This window comes from Hippoglossus hippoglossus, chromosome 12 (genome assembly GCF_009819705.1).
Source record: "Hippoglossus hippoglossus isolate fHipHip1 chromosome 12, fHipHip1.pri, whole genome shotgun sequence".
Classification (NCBI taxonomy): domain Eukaryota; kingdom Metazoa; phylum Chordata; class Actinopteri; order Pleuronectiformes; family Pleuronectidae; genus Hippoglossus; species Hippoglossus hippoglossus.
The window spans coordinates 8430503-8446686 of record NC_047162.1 but is presented as its reverse complement, the minus strand read 5'-3'; the positions used below and the strand labels follow the sequence as shown (position 1 = coordinate 8446686).

At 42.9% G+C, this 16184-nt stretch overlaps 1 protein-coding gene across 1 annotated transcript in view; it reads left to right on the top strand.

The window, feature by feature from the left end:
* The first annotated feature begins 1537 nt into the window (after positions 1 to 1537).
* Positions 1538 to 16184, top strand: part of arhgap24 (Rho GTPase activating protein 24) — a 65420-nt gene continuing 50773 nt past the window's right edge. Inside the window, exons 1-2 of the mRNA XM_034603202.1 lie at positions 1538 to 1990; positions 11316 to 11525. Coding sequence (XP_034459093.1) covers positions 11331 to 11525 — 195 coding nt within the window. The 5' untranslated portion in view covers positions 1538 to 1990; positions 11316 to 11330. The remainder of the gene's footprint in view (positions 1991 to 11315; positions 11526 to 16184) is intronic.

Sequence of the window (16184 nt, the reverse complement as noted above, 5' to 3'; positions counted from 1 at the left end):
AGTCTGTAATGAGAGTGTTTGTCTTCGACTCCAGCCTCCGATGCCGATACCGATCACACAGATCAATACATAATATGCTCGGACTGGCCCTATATACGCAACCATCTAACATCTCAATAACCCAGCCAGCGTCTTATTTGTTGACATCACCTCCTCCACATTCAGCACCAGGACATGTCCTCCGCCACCTCGCTCAATCTGCTCCACAGTGGCACCACAACACACAACGCACGGTTCAGATTCAGCCCCATTCACTGAAATCTGAGTGGGTAACTAACTAATTTTCACCCTGTTGATTTGATTCTGAGGAAGTAATTATTGTTGACCCAACCGCCGCCTCCCTGGTAGATTGGAATTCAACTCATTAGTGCACAGCTGATTTTCCCGGCTCCGAGGAGGTGGCTGGGGACACATCTGAGTTCTGCAGAAGCTTTTGTATCTATCTTGTGTCAGTGATATTATTTATCATGGTCAATCTGATTCTTCATACACTTTTTGTTTTAGCCAAGCTTGAACTATGTTTGCTGTATTTAATGAGGCAGATTTAGATGCAGATCACTGTTACATGGAACACTACGAACATTAATAAATAAACTCACTGTACTTCTTCTAGTCTTTACTTATATATATATATATACACTTCTCTCCAGTGAACATTTTATCGCATATAACTACCGATATTTGGTTTTTAGAACCCAAATGACAATCATGCTTAGGAATCTCTTTCTTCTCAAGTTATTTTCCTGGTCATAAATCAGTAGCCTGAGTCTGGCAATTAAGCAGGTTGTGAGAAGAACGTAAGGAGCTTAATGTTTGCATGACTGAGCTCAGGAATGTTCTGTACATGCCTGACACCTACAGCTACAGTATAAAGGCTTTAGTCATGATTCAACCACCGTCGTATCATTTTTCATCAGGAATTGTATGAAACAAAAACATGAAACATCTTCTTAAGGAGCCAGTGTGAGACTATGGAAATGTTAGACCACTCCCAAGTAAACAAGATGCACTTTCCACCAGTGTGTATACAGCTGGGTTTGCACCAAAGTGAGGATAGAGTCACTGAATAAATGTTTGTCAGGCTGCATGCACACACTCATTTGTACATGTCACGTTGAGGACGCCTTAAAACTGGGGCACGCAGCCTCCTGTGTTTGCATGCTGGATTACTCACAGATCCTGTATGGAAAGATTCAGGATTTCCACATTATGTACCACAGCACCGTTTCACTGTTTTTCTTCTTGGCTTCTAAAACCTTTCAGAAGAGTGGAACACAGTGTGAATAAAAAAAAAAAAGTTCCAGGTCCTTGTGTTAGAACCGGAAACACAAGAGAAAGTTTGCTGCACCACTGGAGCACTGCTCAGCTAGAGCTCTCATCTTAATACTTCCTCAAACATGCTCTCTCTCTCTCTCTCTCTCTCTCTCTCTCACAAACACACACACATGAGCACATACACACTTTCCTCCTCCCTCTCCTATCCCTCCTCCTCCTCCTTCTCTTCTCTGTAACCAACTTACACACACACACACACACACACTCACACTCTACTCACTGAGTGTGAGCGTCTCACCAGCGACGATGACTGGAGGAGTAAGTGCTGCATAGGCTTCAGCATTGGGAGAGTGTGTGTGCACATGTGCGTGTTTGGGTGGACTCCCACTGTATAATGGTGCCCCATGTGTGACTGGGCTGACCACGACAACCATACGCTCCACAGCGGGGACTCCTTTCTCTGCACACAGATGGTGTGAGCAGTCAGGGGAAAAAGTTTTCAGCTCACTCAGATCCACTCTGCTCGTCACTGAGAGTCAGCAGCAGCAGCCGCAGCAGCAGCAGCAGCAGGAGAGGAGCTGAAGTACAACCTCAACCTGTCTCAGCCCAAGGATTTCTGCTGGTTTTGATTGATTACCTGTCACTGGATTGGATAAACTGGTCGAGCATCACCACACACATCACTGCTGAGGGATTCAACGAGGCTGCTTGAAAGGTGAGTGAGTTTGCTGTTTGACGATGTACTGTTGCATTGTGCGGTTTTGCCTCTGGTGTGTTGTTTTACCTGAGTGCTGTATGATTGTTTTGGGGAAGGGCCCGCATTGATCTTGAGCTCGATTCAAGATCAAGACACAGTTTGAGGAATCAATCAATCAATCAAATTTTATTTTTATAGCCCATATTCACAAATCACAGGGAAAACAATTTTGAAACCTCAGAGAGAGCCACAAGTGAGGGATCCCTCACACAGGACCGACAGAAGTGTGATAGATGCCGCATGTAGCAGAGCACATCAACAAAAGGGAGAGGTGTATTAATGTAGTATTATACAAAAGAGAAGAAGGAATGTGAAGATGCTGTCGTCAAATATAGTGGAAGGATAACGTCACACTTACAATTATGAAATTTACACTTTAGGGAAGTATCCCAGGAGTGGAACTTTGTATAAATTGCAGTAGTAACATCACATTGTCTCTATAGAATAGCAATACCTTTCACATTTTGTGCTTCGGTGGCCGCTCCAAGATCTGTTAAAGGCTATTTTTTATTTTACATGTATTTCATTTTACCCCATAACACATGCGGAGGCGGTCAGCAAGTGAATTTTACTCACTGAACAATGCTGAGATACAATCAGTGCTGTTAGTGACTTCTGTAACTAAAGGATGTGGTGGCTATAGGTTAATGGTTCATCGATTTTCCCAGTGTTGAACCAGTGACAGAGCTCATCCAGCCGTGTCACCAGCACAAAGTGTCATATTGACATTTGAGAAGAGATTGGGCACCATCAGGGGGATATAAGCACGCACACATTTATATAGGAGCTGGGACTCTATAATCTTTATCCAAAGCCAGTTAGCAACATTGTTGGTGTGTAACTGAAACACTGATTCACTGTGGGGCAACTGTAGCAATGCCTCATCCGTTTTTCTGGACTTTTCAGGTGACACAGTTAAAAATCCAGTAGCTCTGCTGGGCCAGCGTTTTTTCCAAGGACTTTCTAATTCTGGTGCAGGACATACAGATGGTGAGACCTGTGCATGTGCCATCTAAAACACACACAAATAGGCATGAAATGAAAGAAAGATATCAAATCATATCTAACATTGTGCATAAATGAGCCTTTATAGTTACCTTATTAAAAAACCCAGTTAGCTACGTTACTTACAGTCCTGGCTAGCAAACAGGTAAACATTTAATATAACCATAGTTACATTTCCATGCATCATGCAACTTTCCGAGTTGTTCACAAAGTAGCTTACAAAAGACCTTGCGGCCTTGCCAAAGAGCACTGTAAGCACCATGGTCTTTTTCTGTAGTTGTTTTTTCGTTGGTGGCAGTCATGTCAGCAGATTGGGCTCCAACAAGTTTGGCTCACAGAAATACAATTCCCGAACCTACCAGTGGGTGTAGTAGCCCAATTCTGTGTGACAGATAGATAGAGAGACCCTCTGCACCTACTGGGCTCCATGAACTGGATCAATGAAATAAATGGGTGATAACAGCCATTCACCCCCCCAAACATACATTGATTTGCCTCTGTTTCCACTCACTATGCTCAGCTCAGCTGCTGGCAGACATGAGAACAGTATCTTCTCATCTAACTTTGTGCCAAAAGTGAATAAAGTGGGGTAAAAATGTCAAAGTACCCATTCAACATCTTTTAAATGTACTTAATCCAGGTTGAGATCACTGAGTAAATCTATAGTGAGGTGACATTTACGAAGGTTGAAATGCAGAGTCATCTTTCCACAAACTGCCACTGCGAGCAATATATCCCCGGGGGGGGGGGGGGGAAATGATCACAGGTGTGATTTTCAGTTCAGCCTCTCACTGTGTGACCTTGTGCGTCTTATTTTGTGAAGAAAATATCCTCCTCTCTTCACGTGTCTGCGTTAACGAAAGCCACATCAACAGGATCCGTCATTCAGTTGTAACAGTCGCCACTTAGAATGAGTCAGAGGCCGTTGTGAAGTCTTCACCCTCATCTCTGGGGCTCGGCTCGCAGACATACTGTGACACATGCTATGGAGGAAAATAGAGAGGGAGGGGTTGCAAAGCGGGTGAAGGGGTTACAAGTGTATCACACCAAAGGGCTGGATTGTAGACCGCGGAGGGGGCCACATATGGCGTCTAAATCCGTGCGTAGACGAAATAAGACACTGACTCATCACATTGATTCATGCAGGAAAGCCTGAGAGTTTATTAGGCTTTTCAGCAAAAAAAGAAAATGTATCGCCGTGAACTAATCCTTCTGTGTTTGTGATACTTTTCACTGTCCACCCTCACCTCCCCTCCTCTCTTCCTGCTGCCATCCATCCACCGCTGTGACTCACAGTGGGTTGTGGTATAGTGACTGATCATAGATCTACCCCACAATAAAGGTTCGCTTCTTAGATGCTGTGTGTGTGTGTGTGTGTGTGTGTGTGTGTGTGTGTGTGTGTGTGTGTGTGTGTGTGTGTGTGTGTGTGTGTGTGTGTGTGTGTGTGTGTGTACATGTGTACATGTGTGTGTGTATGTACTAGTTTTTGTTACCTCTTAAGGACCTTTTCCAGTACAAACACTGACCTTGTCAAGACCAATTGACCTCATGGGGACCACAGCCTGGTCCTAATCAGACAAAACGTCTTTTCTGAGGTTCTAGTTAAAGTTAGGGATATGATGTGAATTGTGGTTAGGTTAAAGTTAGGGTTAGGCATGAATGGTTAAGGGTGGTTAATTAGGGATAAGGTTTAGGCTGTCCACAATGCAAAGACCTACGATAGGGTTATAGGGTAAGAGTAGGGTAAGGGTTAGGGGATGTGTTATGCCAGCGATAGAAGTACAGAAGTGTGTGTGCGTGTGTGCACGAGGCGTGAGTACCTCCATCTGTGACCACTTTCAAAACCTTCCTCTTTCACATCCTCTCCAGCGATTAGCACAGCGAGGAACATGCCCTCCTCTCACCTCTCTGACTTTTTCAGCAGGACTCTCAACAGAAACATGCGGCTCTCGAGGTAGCAGCTTTGGTAGCGGAGGGTTATATTTGTCTTTAACACATGTGGGTCACGGAGGCCCCACTGTTCAGACTCGGAGGGGAGAGGTTGCACAGGGATATTTAAAGGGTTGACAGCACAGACTGGTAATGTGGAGGTCATGTTTCCTCTGTTGCATGTTTTGTTGTGTTTTTAGCTGTGAGCTGGGTGCTAGGGTAGGTTTGAGCATATACACATACAAATGAGAATCATGGGTTATATATAAAGTGAAAATGGACTATGCCAAATAGTAAACTATTGGCTTTGAATGAATTAGCCTTTGAGAGATGGTTGAAACAGAGAATGAGTTTCAGTCATTCTCAAGTGGATTAAATTAGCTGTCAAACATGCTGACTTGCAAGTGAGTCAGATAGATAGACAGATAGACGGATAGATAGACAGACAGACAGACAGACAGACAGACAGACAGACAGATAGATAGATAGATAGATAGATAGATAGATAGATAGATAGATAGATAGATAGATAGATAGATAGATAGATAAATAGATAGATAGATAGATAGATAGATAGATAGATAGATAGATAGATAGATAGATAGATAGATAGATAGATAGACAGACCTTTTGGATCATCCAATAAAACTTGGCATGGGGGGGATCATTACTAGGGCCAGCGTAGAGAAAAGCCGCAGCTGAGGACTGAAGACAGACAGATGGTGATAGCACTGTTTGCCACATGCAAGAGGACATGAATAAAGAATTTGTGTCTGCTATTAACCAGTAGGCCATTATAACCCCTTAAGCAAGAGGAAGCAAGATTATATGTATTACTCTGACCAGTGGTAACCTGATATATGAACACAATAAGATGATGCTATGAGTTTTCATCAACATGTTTTGGAAAAATGTTAATCATCCAAAGAGCTACACAGTTGACCATTGACCTATTCCCTCCACACATCTCTCCAATCCTAGCTTAAAAAATATACTTGGCAGACATCATGTTTTGGTGGTGTGCATTGTGCCGTATACTTATTCTTTACAGTCCCCTTCCACTGAAAATCATGTTAACATGTCCCCCTTGTGCCTTGGATATGATGTGATAAGCAGTCAGTATTTTAACACTTCATCAAATAAAATAAACCAATCCTGTCAACTTGTGGGTGGGGCTCAGGAGCTGGATTTCATGAAGTGCAGGTGCGCTGCGAGGGTGGGGAGACGGGGAGCAGGGGTGGGGCCACATTAGTATATTCATGGGTCCCAGTCAGGATGTGAGGCAGGAAGTTGTAGAATTATGTTTAAGCCATTTAAAGTCCACGAGGGGACTTCTTTCAAGACAAAACTTTTGATTAGGTGTAGCAACAGTAACTTGATGTAAGGAACTTAGCAAACTATCATTTGTTTGAAAACTGTAAGCTCACATCACATGATGTTGGTAAAAATGCACTTAACAGGTTTATGTTTACCATCGGTCTGTCACCCTTCATAGCAACCACAGGATGGGAAAGGCAGTCGACCGAAGTTTGTGGAGTTCAGTTTGCTGAACTGCTCCCTCGCAGCTGTTTTGACCGACCACTTCCTGTGGTCACAGAGGATTTTCTGCCACTGTCGCTGCCCGACACCAACATTTTCAGCAGGTTACAAGCAACACTCTGTATAATCTTGGGGAATTTCCTCTTCTCTGTGCAGCGCAAACGTATGATTTTTTGTGAGTGTTGTATTTTTACCCCCTCAAGTCTCCCCGGGCGCCACTTTACTCTCCAAAAAGGATGAGCCAGACGGCGAAGTGCAGGCCTCATCGCCTTCCCTCCAAACTGGCTCAATTCAGAGAGGTCATGCTTTTGTGTGCCGTTAGCTTCACTACTTTCCCATATGGGGAGCAAACAGTCCTTGTGTGCACAGACAACCTCGATGCTGTGAGATGGGTCCTCATGAGGGACCTCAGTATCACATTTCAGAGACCTCTGCAAGCCTCCGTTCTAGTTCTCGGTGTCCTTATTTCATCAGTGTGTTGATATAATGGTCCCCAGGATGTTGTCACCATGTGGCGTCTCTGAATTCAGTTGCTAAATAAAGTTGCTCTCGCTTTATTTAAGTCTACATAATGGAGAATTATTGTGCATCATCCCAATGGAACCCCACAAAATGCAGGGCCCAGTTTACATCAAATGGTTCTGTCACGGTAAACATTGCATCTGCATGAGCATGTAGGCAGACAAAGAACACATATACTTATGCGTCCAAAAAGAGACAAAGACTAATTGCAGCATGACATATTTGTAGCCTTCCTCTCTTCTTTTCACTTTTACATGTGGGGTTTGAGCTCATTCTTTTTTTTGACTGCCACACCGCCGCAGATATGTTGCATCCGTCTAAGAAATTATAGTGCATGCCACAAAACCTTAGGGGGCTGACTCGTGTTGTCCTTTAGAGGGAGCAGACCGTGTGTGTGTGTGTGTGTGTGTGTGTGTGTGTGTGTGTGTGTGTGTGTGTGTGTGTTTGTGTGTTTGTGTGTGTGTGTGGGTGTGTGTGTGTGTGTGTCTGTGTGCTGTATACTGAGCTGTTGTTGTTTAGAGTGAAGGTCAGAGTGTCTCTTCCCACAGATGTCTCACTATGGTGAAAGTTCTGAGACGTGCTGTGAGAAAAATTCTGGGGTTTCCTTGAAAACTTCAGTGTTCCTCGACAGTTGAAACAGATCAGTGTTACCGTACGTAAGCAGATGGTAATGTGTTAATTTGCTGCATTAACTGGAAATTAAATCCTCCACTCCGTCATACTGCCACCAGAGATCAGACTCAATGTCACGACCGACCCAGAGATTGATCAAAACTAGCCCTTCAGAAAGTTTGAATTTAGGTCTTTATCCCATTTATTTTCTTGCAAGTACCATAGATAAAAGTTTTCATGTTTCAGGCTGCCTTGAGTAAAGTACATATCCTATTTCTTTGTTTTCAGTGCGGCTTTTCTAATCTTTTTGTCAAGGTTGTTGAATTACATTACGATTACGCATCCAGCTCCACTGCTTATTTTGGAAACTGAGGCTCAGGGGAGAGAGACAACGCTGCCACGCAACAAGATGCACGTACAGCACCTGCACAGTGTGCGTTGCACCTGCAGGTGTTGGGAACACAGGTTTTTAATGTGCTGAACGGACAGAACAGTCGGGTAGTTATGTGTCTGGAGTCTTTGCAGTCGCTTCGTAAATGTGCAAACAGCCACATCTGGGACCATCGGGGAGAAGTGTCTGCAAAAACAACGGCTAATTTGACAACTAGGTTTGAAAACAGGTCAGCTATCTTCGCCTTTAAGTCCTTGTTAGGTTGTTGCTTTAACCTTAAGGGAACCGAACAAATGCAGTTGCTTTGCTGGTGTGCCCATTAGCCCCTGTAGCCCCTCTACTGTTCAGATTTATTATTATGTGCCAGTCTCATAAGAAGCCTGGGAGAGTTACCAAACTGAAAAAGTCAGAGGAGTGAGTCAATGAGAAAATGATCCAACGAAATCAAAAGTCAGCAGCTTTTGATGCAACTGCAGCTGAAAATCCATGTGGGTTAACTCTGAACTTCAGTAGTGTGAAATGATTAAATGGTTTAGGAAGCTGAGTCTAGAAAACTAAACAATATCCAACCTACTTGGAAACTTGGAATCCGTTGGACTAGTGGAAATGGTTTGACAAACAGATATTAGTTTTTCCATTCGACTATAAGCATAAAAGTAATCTATATATTGTAAATATGTTTGGGTAAATATAAAAATCATACAATTTTTCAAATTAAGATGAATAATTAATAATCAAAGAATGATATATATCTGTAGGATTTAGCATTGTAGGGATCAATGCACCGGTCACTCTGATTGGACAGTAAGAGTGGAAAGGCTCATGGGACAATGGGTTTTATGTTTACCAGTTTGATTTGGTCCCGTCACTGCTCACATGAATACAGTTCATGTTGAAGCTGCACAAATCATGCTGCCTGTTGTAACAAACCTTACAAAACACAGGTTGTGAGTTAAATTAAAATCTGTGTCTCAGTATGCTTACTTGCATGCAGACTCGCAGTAGAACTCATAACCTAATGCTGATTCACTGTATTTATTTGCTAGAACCCACATATTGTTTTTCATCAGGAACACTAAAATGAAGATGAATAATTTTCCCATGCCCACGATTCATCATAGTGTTACTGAATGAGCCAGAGAACCACTAACCTTTCAAAATAAATCTTATTCCGCTTGTCTGGTAATTTATAACTTAGTAATGATTATGCCTTCTGCCCCTGTGTAGCAATTTATCACCTCTGGACTAGAACACGGTGTGATGTAAAGTTTAAGTAGTGTTTCTACTCTGCAGCCACCTCAGAGAAATTCCCATTAAGAAACCCCAGAGTTATTTACTATTTCACTTTGTGGCAGCACAAGGCCGGGTCCCTGCACTGCTGTTAACTATAGTCCCCAGTGCAGGAGGCATGCAATTGGAAAAGGGCTGTGGCACCAGACTGGCAACAAAGTAGGTGACTCCATCAAAACAATGTGTGCACCAACCCTAGACTGTGAATTACACTCTCTCTCTGTGTGTGTGTGTGTGTGTGTGTGTGTGTGTGTGTGTGTGTGTGTGTGTGTGTGTGTGTGTGTGTGTGTGTGTGTGTGTGTGTGTGTGTGTGTGTGTGTGTCCATATGTGAAAATAAACTTTGCTCAAGCTAAAAAGAGTATTGAAGAGCGTTATATGAGCCAATATAAAGACTTTCCTGAATAATGATGAGAGTAATGATAAAAGTTTCCACTGTTGACGATAAGCATTGCACACTTTCTTTTCTTTAGTTTTGAAGGTGAAGCAAAGATGAAGTAGAGAGATTGTGGCTATCACAGTGCCAAGAAAATCCCTTCTTTCTGAGAGGAATGCAGAGGATCGAGCATGTTTCTGCATGCACATGCATACAGGACACACTGCTTGGATTGTGTGTGTGTGTGTGTGTGTGTGTGTGTGTGCGTGTGTGTGCATGAGACCAGGCAGAGTTTCGAAATCACCATAACAGTCCCTGCTGCACTTGCTGCGCCATCGCCTGCAACACCGCTGGACTGCATCTGGTCCTCATCTGCACCTCATCTGGACCTGTGGGGGTGTTTGGACGTGCACCAAGCCAAGCTCGGCCTGAGCCACTGATAACAAGGCCGTGCTTAAAGCCAACAGCAGCACTCACTGAGGAGAAGCGTCTGTCCATGGATGATGCAGCGGTTTAAACTATATGTGCAGTGGTGGTTTATTGCACGCATAGTGTCGCGGTGAATGTGTTGATGTGTGTTATGGTACAGTACGTTTGAAGAAGCAGGCGGGTGGGGTTTTGGGGAGGCAACATATGTGGGAGGGCAACACAAGAGAAAAAAGGGAAAAAGACGTTCGAGGTTTAGTCTGTGGTCTTGTTATCTGGCTCATGAATTCCTCCTCCCACATTTTCCCTACTGTCAAAGTCTCCTTTGCAACACTCAAATCTGTCTGACCCGGATTTCATAATACTCCACGAAAGACAAACTGCAGTCTGGATGGAAAGTTGTGTTAAAGAGTTGACATTTCTAAACCATAAAAACTAAATAAAGAGCAATAACCCCAAACACATCCCTTATACTCACCTTGAATTCTGTTAGAAATAAAAGAAAGACAATTGAAACACTCAAGAGCAAAGTGTGTTGTCAGAACTGATGTTCCAGTCAATCAGAATAATCAAAAGACTGTAGTGTTATGAAAAAACAAAAATCATTAAAAAATGAGCTGATAGAATTTTACATGTTGGTGTCAAGCTGATTCCTCTGTTGGTTAAAATCTTTAATAATGTTGGGACTTAATATTCCCTGGTCTTATTATGCCTCTGCGCTGGGGACAGCCCGAAGCCGGAGCTTTATGACTTCAGGTTGTACGTCCCTCCCTTTCCTATGAACTTCAAATTTGGTACAAACGATGGACTCAAGGATGTCTGGATTCATGTCCAGACATTCATTCAACTGATGTGATTCGGGGGGGGTCAAAGGTCAAAGGCCATGGTGACCTCAGAAATCATGTTTCTGGCCCCTCGAACTTGCATCTCAAGTCTGCCTTTAGGGGATGTCTTCACATTTTCACCAGTTGCCACAGTGACCTCATATGAATCTGGACAGTTTTTTCATGCTGACTGAAACTGCACTGGTTGGCGAAGGCATGCAGCTACTGGGCAGTAAATCTAGTTTTAAATGATTTCCATTCTAAATGCCCATACTGTGGGAAGTATGAATTCTGCATCCTCTATGTTGCTGTATGTGCTTGTTTACCTCATGTTTCTGTAAAGAGATTCAAACTCTTGTGTCCCTCTGCAGGTCAGAGCTGCTGCAATGGACGACCAGTGTCCCCAGCACAGCGGAGGTCCGGCCGGCGCCGACGTTCAGAGGCAGGGGCGGCCGCATGTCATCAGGTGTGGGTGGCTCAGGAAGCAAGGAGGCTTTGTCAAGACTTGGCACAGTCGCTGGTTTGTGCTGCGAGGGGACCAGCTGTACTATTACAAAGACGAGGAGGAGACCAAAGTCCTGGTAAGGCTGTGGACACACACCAAAAGTCTAATCCTGACTAATCTTGAAATCATAGCACCGCACACACACACACACACACACACACACACACACACACACACACACACACACACACACACACACACGATCACTGGCGCTGATCGCTCAGTTTGGAATGAAAACTCACAGCAGATTTCAACAGTTGTCAGCTAAATCCAAAAAATCCATTTGATCTCTTCTGAGCTGTTCAAGTGAGCAAACAGATGGAAACGTACTCTCTGGGAAATCTACTCGGCGTTTACTCAACATTTACTCAACTGTGAACACAATTTTGACATGCGTTACTTACCTAGTTTACTTAAGTTTTTCCACTTCATGCTACTTTGCTCTTCTACTCCACTATGTTACGGAGATAAATACTGTAAAGTTTACTCGACTATATTAATCTTGCAGAAGTAGCTCCTGGCTGAGCTTTGAAATAAAGACACAAAATCCGATAAAAGCTTGAGTTTATATAACTAAATGCATTATCAGACTGTAAACCAGTTCTTCTCAACCTTTTTTCCGAGTCTTTTTTAAGAGCTGTCTCCTTTAAACTTTCTATTTGGTTTCATTTAAATAACAATTGTTGTGATCCTGCCGCTGTCTGGAGCCTGCGTTTGGCTGAACTCTGAAAGATCTTTTGATTTATTTCTTTGTGGATCTTTTGTTGGACGTCTTGTGTTTATGGACTTTAGCCTCGTTTTCTTCCTTGCGTTGGTTTCTGGATTCATGTCTCTGCTTGAGTTGTGGTTTTTTTTTTGTGGTGAAGTTAAGTTTAAGTTTTAGTTACATATATATATATATATATATATATACACAGTATATTGAATATTGCCAATCAGTGAAACCAACCCATCTACATTCTCTCCTTGCTCTGGACATGACAACTATTTGATGCCCAAAGAATCATATCAATATTAGCTTTCAATGGGGATAATGGCAAATTATACAAAATAATATAAAACTTGTCAGCATTGCAAAAGGTGTTGTAGATCTTTACATGGCTGGCTAATGAGCATTCTAAAATACTTATAGTTCACTTTCATTATCTACCTCTGTGAATATAAAATTACTTTGCAGCTGTATCATACTTTTGCAAAACAAAAGGGTCGTCTGTCATCTTTCGCTCCACTTTCTGTTATTATGTTATTTCGTGCACATTATGTTATTTTGCTACCATCATGCCCCTGAAACGTCGGACGAACACGGCGGCTCCACGGAGCAGAGGCAACGACACAGACCCGACTCTGAATCCGATGAGTCGCTGTTTGGACCGTTTTCCAAGTGAACTCCTGAAGCCGACGCACAAAAGCTACAGTTAAATAAGAGGGAGACGATGAGTAATTCTGGCAATAAGACCGCGTCGCTAACGTTACTGTAACCAGGCAGCGTCTCTCACTGAGCATGTGTGGAGGGAACAAAGAAGCAGCCACACATATTTCCCATCACAGACATGTGGAAGACACATGATTGATTCCACAAGTTGAGTTCAATGAGCCGATGTATGTTTTTTAACAAACTTGTCTCTTCTGGTGAAGTTGGACGGATGACTGCAATAGAATCTGGTCTCATTGATTAATGCTATTTCTGTTTAAGGGCTGTTCAGGGATCAGTTTGCTGTCGGATTAAGTGTCAGGGAGTCAAGGACAGCTGAAAAACAGAGGACAGGGGATATTAAAGGAGGGGTTTGACATTTTGGGAAAAATGCTTAAAGGCTCTCGTGCTTCAAAAGATCGTTAACCACTCTATAGCTTCTACCAGATAGAGATATTACACACAATAATATGACTGTTCTTTGATGAAAAGCATGATGCTGGTTTTAAAATCACCAAAATTATAAAAACAATTCCAAAGGTGAAAAACTCAGTTACATAAAATGCCATGTTTTGCATTTGTAGAAGTTTCAGACCAGAAGCGGTGTTTTTCTTTTTCTTTGCATAGAAAAAAAAAATCCCCAAATATCCACAACCTCCTTTTCTAATATCTATTCCAACCCATCGATATCCTGTCTTTTTTCCATGGGAAAATACTGGAGCACAATTGAAATCTTCATGCTGCTCATCTACTACCCACACTTTTTCTTTGTCTGGCCGTCTTCCCAGCATGCTCAGCTGCCGCCAAGCCCAGGCCACATCAGCAGCAGCAGTCTCTGAAGGTTGAAGCAGCAGACCTGAAGCTGGGCCGCTGGCCAGATTCAGAGAAAGGAGATTTTTTCCTCGTTGCTATTTCTGGGCAGCTCCATATTTAAAGTTACGTTTCACTTCTCTGTGCCGTGAACATCCTGAGGGAATGATGCAAACACCGGAGGAGTAATTCTTCATCACATGACAAGAAACAATTAGTCTCACTTTGAAATGTCTTCTCATCTATATTTATACGCCCAGAAATACTGTACTGTATCAATGTCTGCATAAATTCAGCTACCTGAGCAACACTCCACTCTTCTGTGCAACTTTCCATTCTTTTACCCTTCTTCGGAAATAAAGCAGACATAAATTTCAGATACCTTAACCTGCAACTTTCTTTTGCAGAGAGTGGGGAATTCAATAAAAGTAGGTCAGTCACAGGGAAGTGCATTGAAAGCCCTTAAATCTCCATGACCTCCGAAGTGGAGCAGCACAAAAACACCCAAACAAGATACAGTACCCGGCAGTATATACAAGGTAACAATAGTCCAGAGTTTTCTAACACCCTGAGAGAGAGAACGCAAGAAGGGCAGAGAGGAGAGGCAGCCTCGTCGGAAATTGTTCTGAGCCTTGAACACTGATGTTCAAGATCAGGGCAATAATATACACTCACACAATAAATCTTGTCTGTGTGTGTGTGTGTGTGTGTGTGTGTGTGCGTGCGTGCGTGCGTGCGTGCGTGCGTGCGTGCGTGCGTGCGTGTGTGTGTGCGTGCTGTACATTGGAGTTAAACGTCCGTGTCCTGAGTCGTCATGGACCACATGATGTAGAGGTGTGAAGCCACATTTAGATCAGCGATTAATTAATTCTCTCACGTCCGATGAAGTCTCCATTTATCTCCTGTCACATTAGCCTAAGTGCTGCCTCCTCCAGGGGAGCAGGGGCATCTGGCCTTCTTCGTTGCCCATGGAACGCAGACGCCAACAGAACTCAGACACGTCACACTTTTACATACAAAGGCTGCGTCAGAGATATTTCCCAGTTTGATAGTTCTGGGGCATTGAGGTGGTGTCAGAATAATCAGAAAAATTAGCTCCAGATTTGGAAAATTCATGTGAACGCCACCTCGAGTGAAGTTCTGCAAAAGGTTTGATGAGTTGCAGAGTTGCTTAAGTCATCACTCATAAACCTATCAACATAATTTTACTCTAAATAGTTGCTTTTAAATGTAAATGTACACGTCTGTCACTTGCAAACTTCACATTCATCTCCTACAAGCTCCTAACACAGGACTTTTTAGCCATCCTAGACGTGCACATGTTTTATATTATTGATATGCAGATATTAGAAAGAGGTGTCAAGCTCTTAACACATAAATACAGAATATTGTGTTGACAGAGTCCAGCTTTCTTCCACATTGCAACCTCAAAGCACATGAACACACTAAAGTCGGAACAACGACTTCACAACTCGGGAAATGTGACTTTCAGAGGAGCACGTAAACACACCTGTCAGTGCATATTTATATACTATTGATTAGAGCTGCTTTAACCTTAGTGGCAGATCATTAAATGCTGATATGAATTGTTTTTGTCTCGGCTATATAAATTCCTGTTAATGCAGACACCAGATCAGAAAACAGTTGGATACAACTGATTATAACATGCAAATTCCCTTTAACAAGGAATTAAATAATTTAAACAGATATAATATGAGGGATTTTTTCACATACTGCTGCTCAGAGGACTTCTGATGTTGGTTGATGGAATTATTCCGCGGGGCGTATGATTATTGTCAGTACAGGGGACCCTGCTGTGTCCCGTGCAGAGGGGCCAAACCTCTCTGAGCAACGTGCGGAATCTGAAGAATGGCAGTCAGCTGGGGGTGAAGGGTCAGTGAAAAGCATGCGTCGGGTTTGGCACGTGTGGGCTTAGCGTCAACATGCCATCTGCCTGCCCACACTCGTCCGTGGAGATGTATGAGTGTGCAAGCATGCATGTGCTACACACACACACACACACACACACACACACACACACACACACACACACACACACACACACACACACACACACACACACACACCATAACATGCACTCAGATTTCATGTGGCCGAGTCATAAACAAAGACAGAATTCAGTCCAGCGAGGGACTTGGAATTATTATTGTAATTTAAACCACTCAGCATTGGATCTCTATGCCAGGGAAGCAAGTGAATGGGAGAATTGTCAATGAACACATCGAAGCATTTCTATTTTATTATAATGTAGGAATGGAAGAGGATATTAGAATGCTAAGACGTACGAAGCCGGTTAATTAATATTCATAGTATGAGGGGGCCAGACAAAATGATCTGAAGCAAAAGTGGTTGGCTGCTATAATGAGAAATCACATTAAATCAATAATTCAGCAGTGCAATAATGCTCTAAAGATTCTCTGTTTCCTCTGCCTGGGCTGGGAACAGCTTGACCTTGGCATTTAACAGGAGTAAATAAAATGCCATCACAGTTCT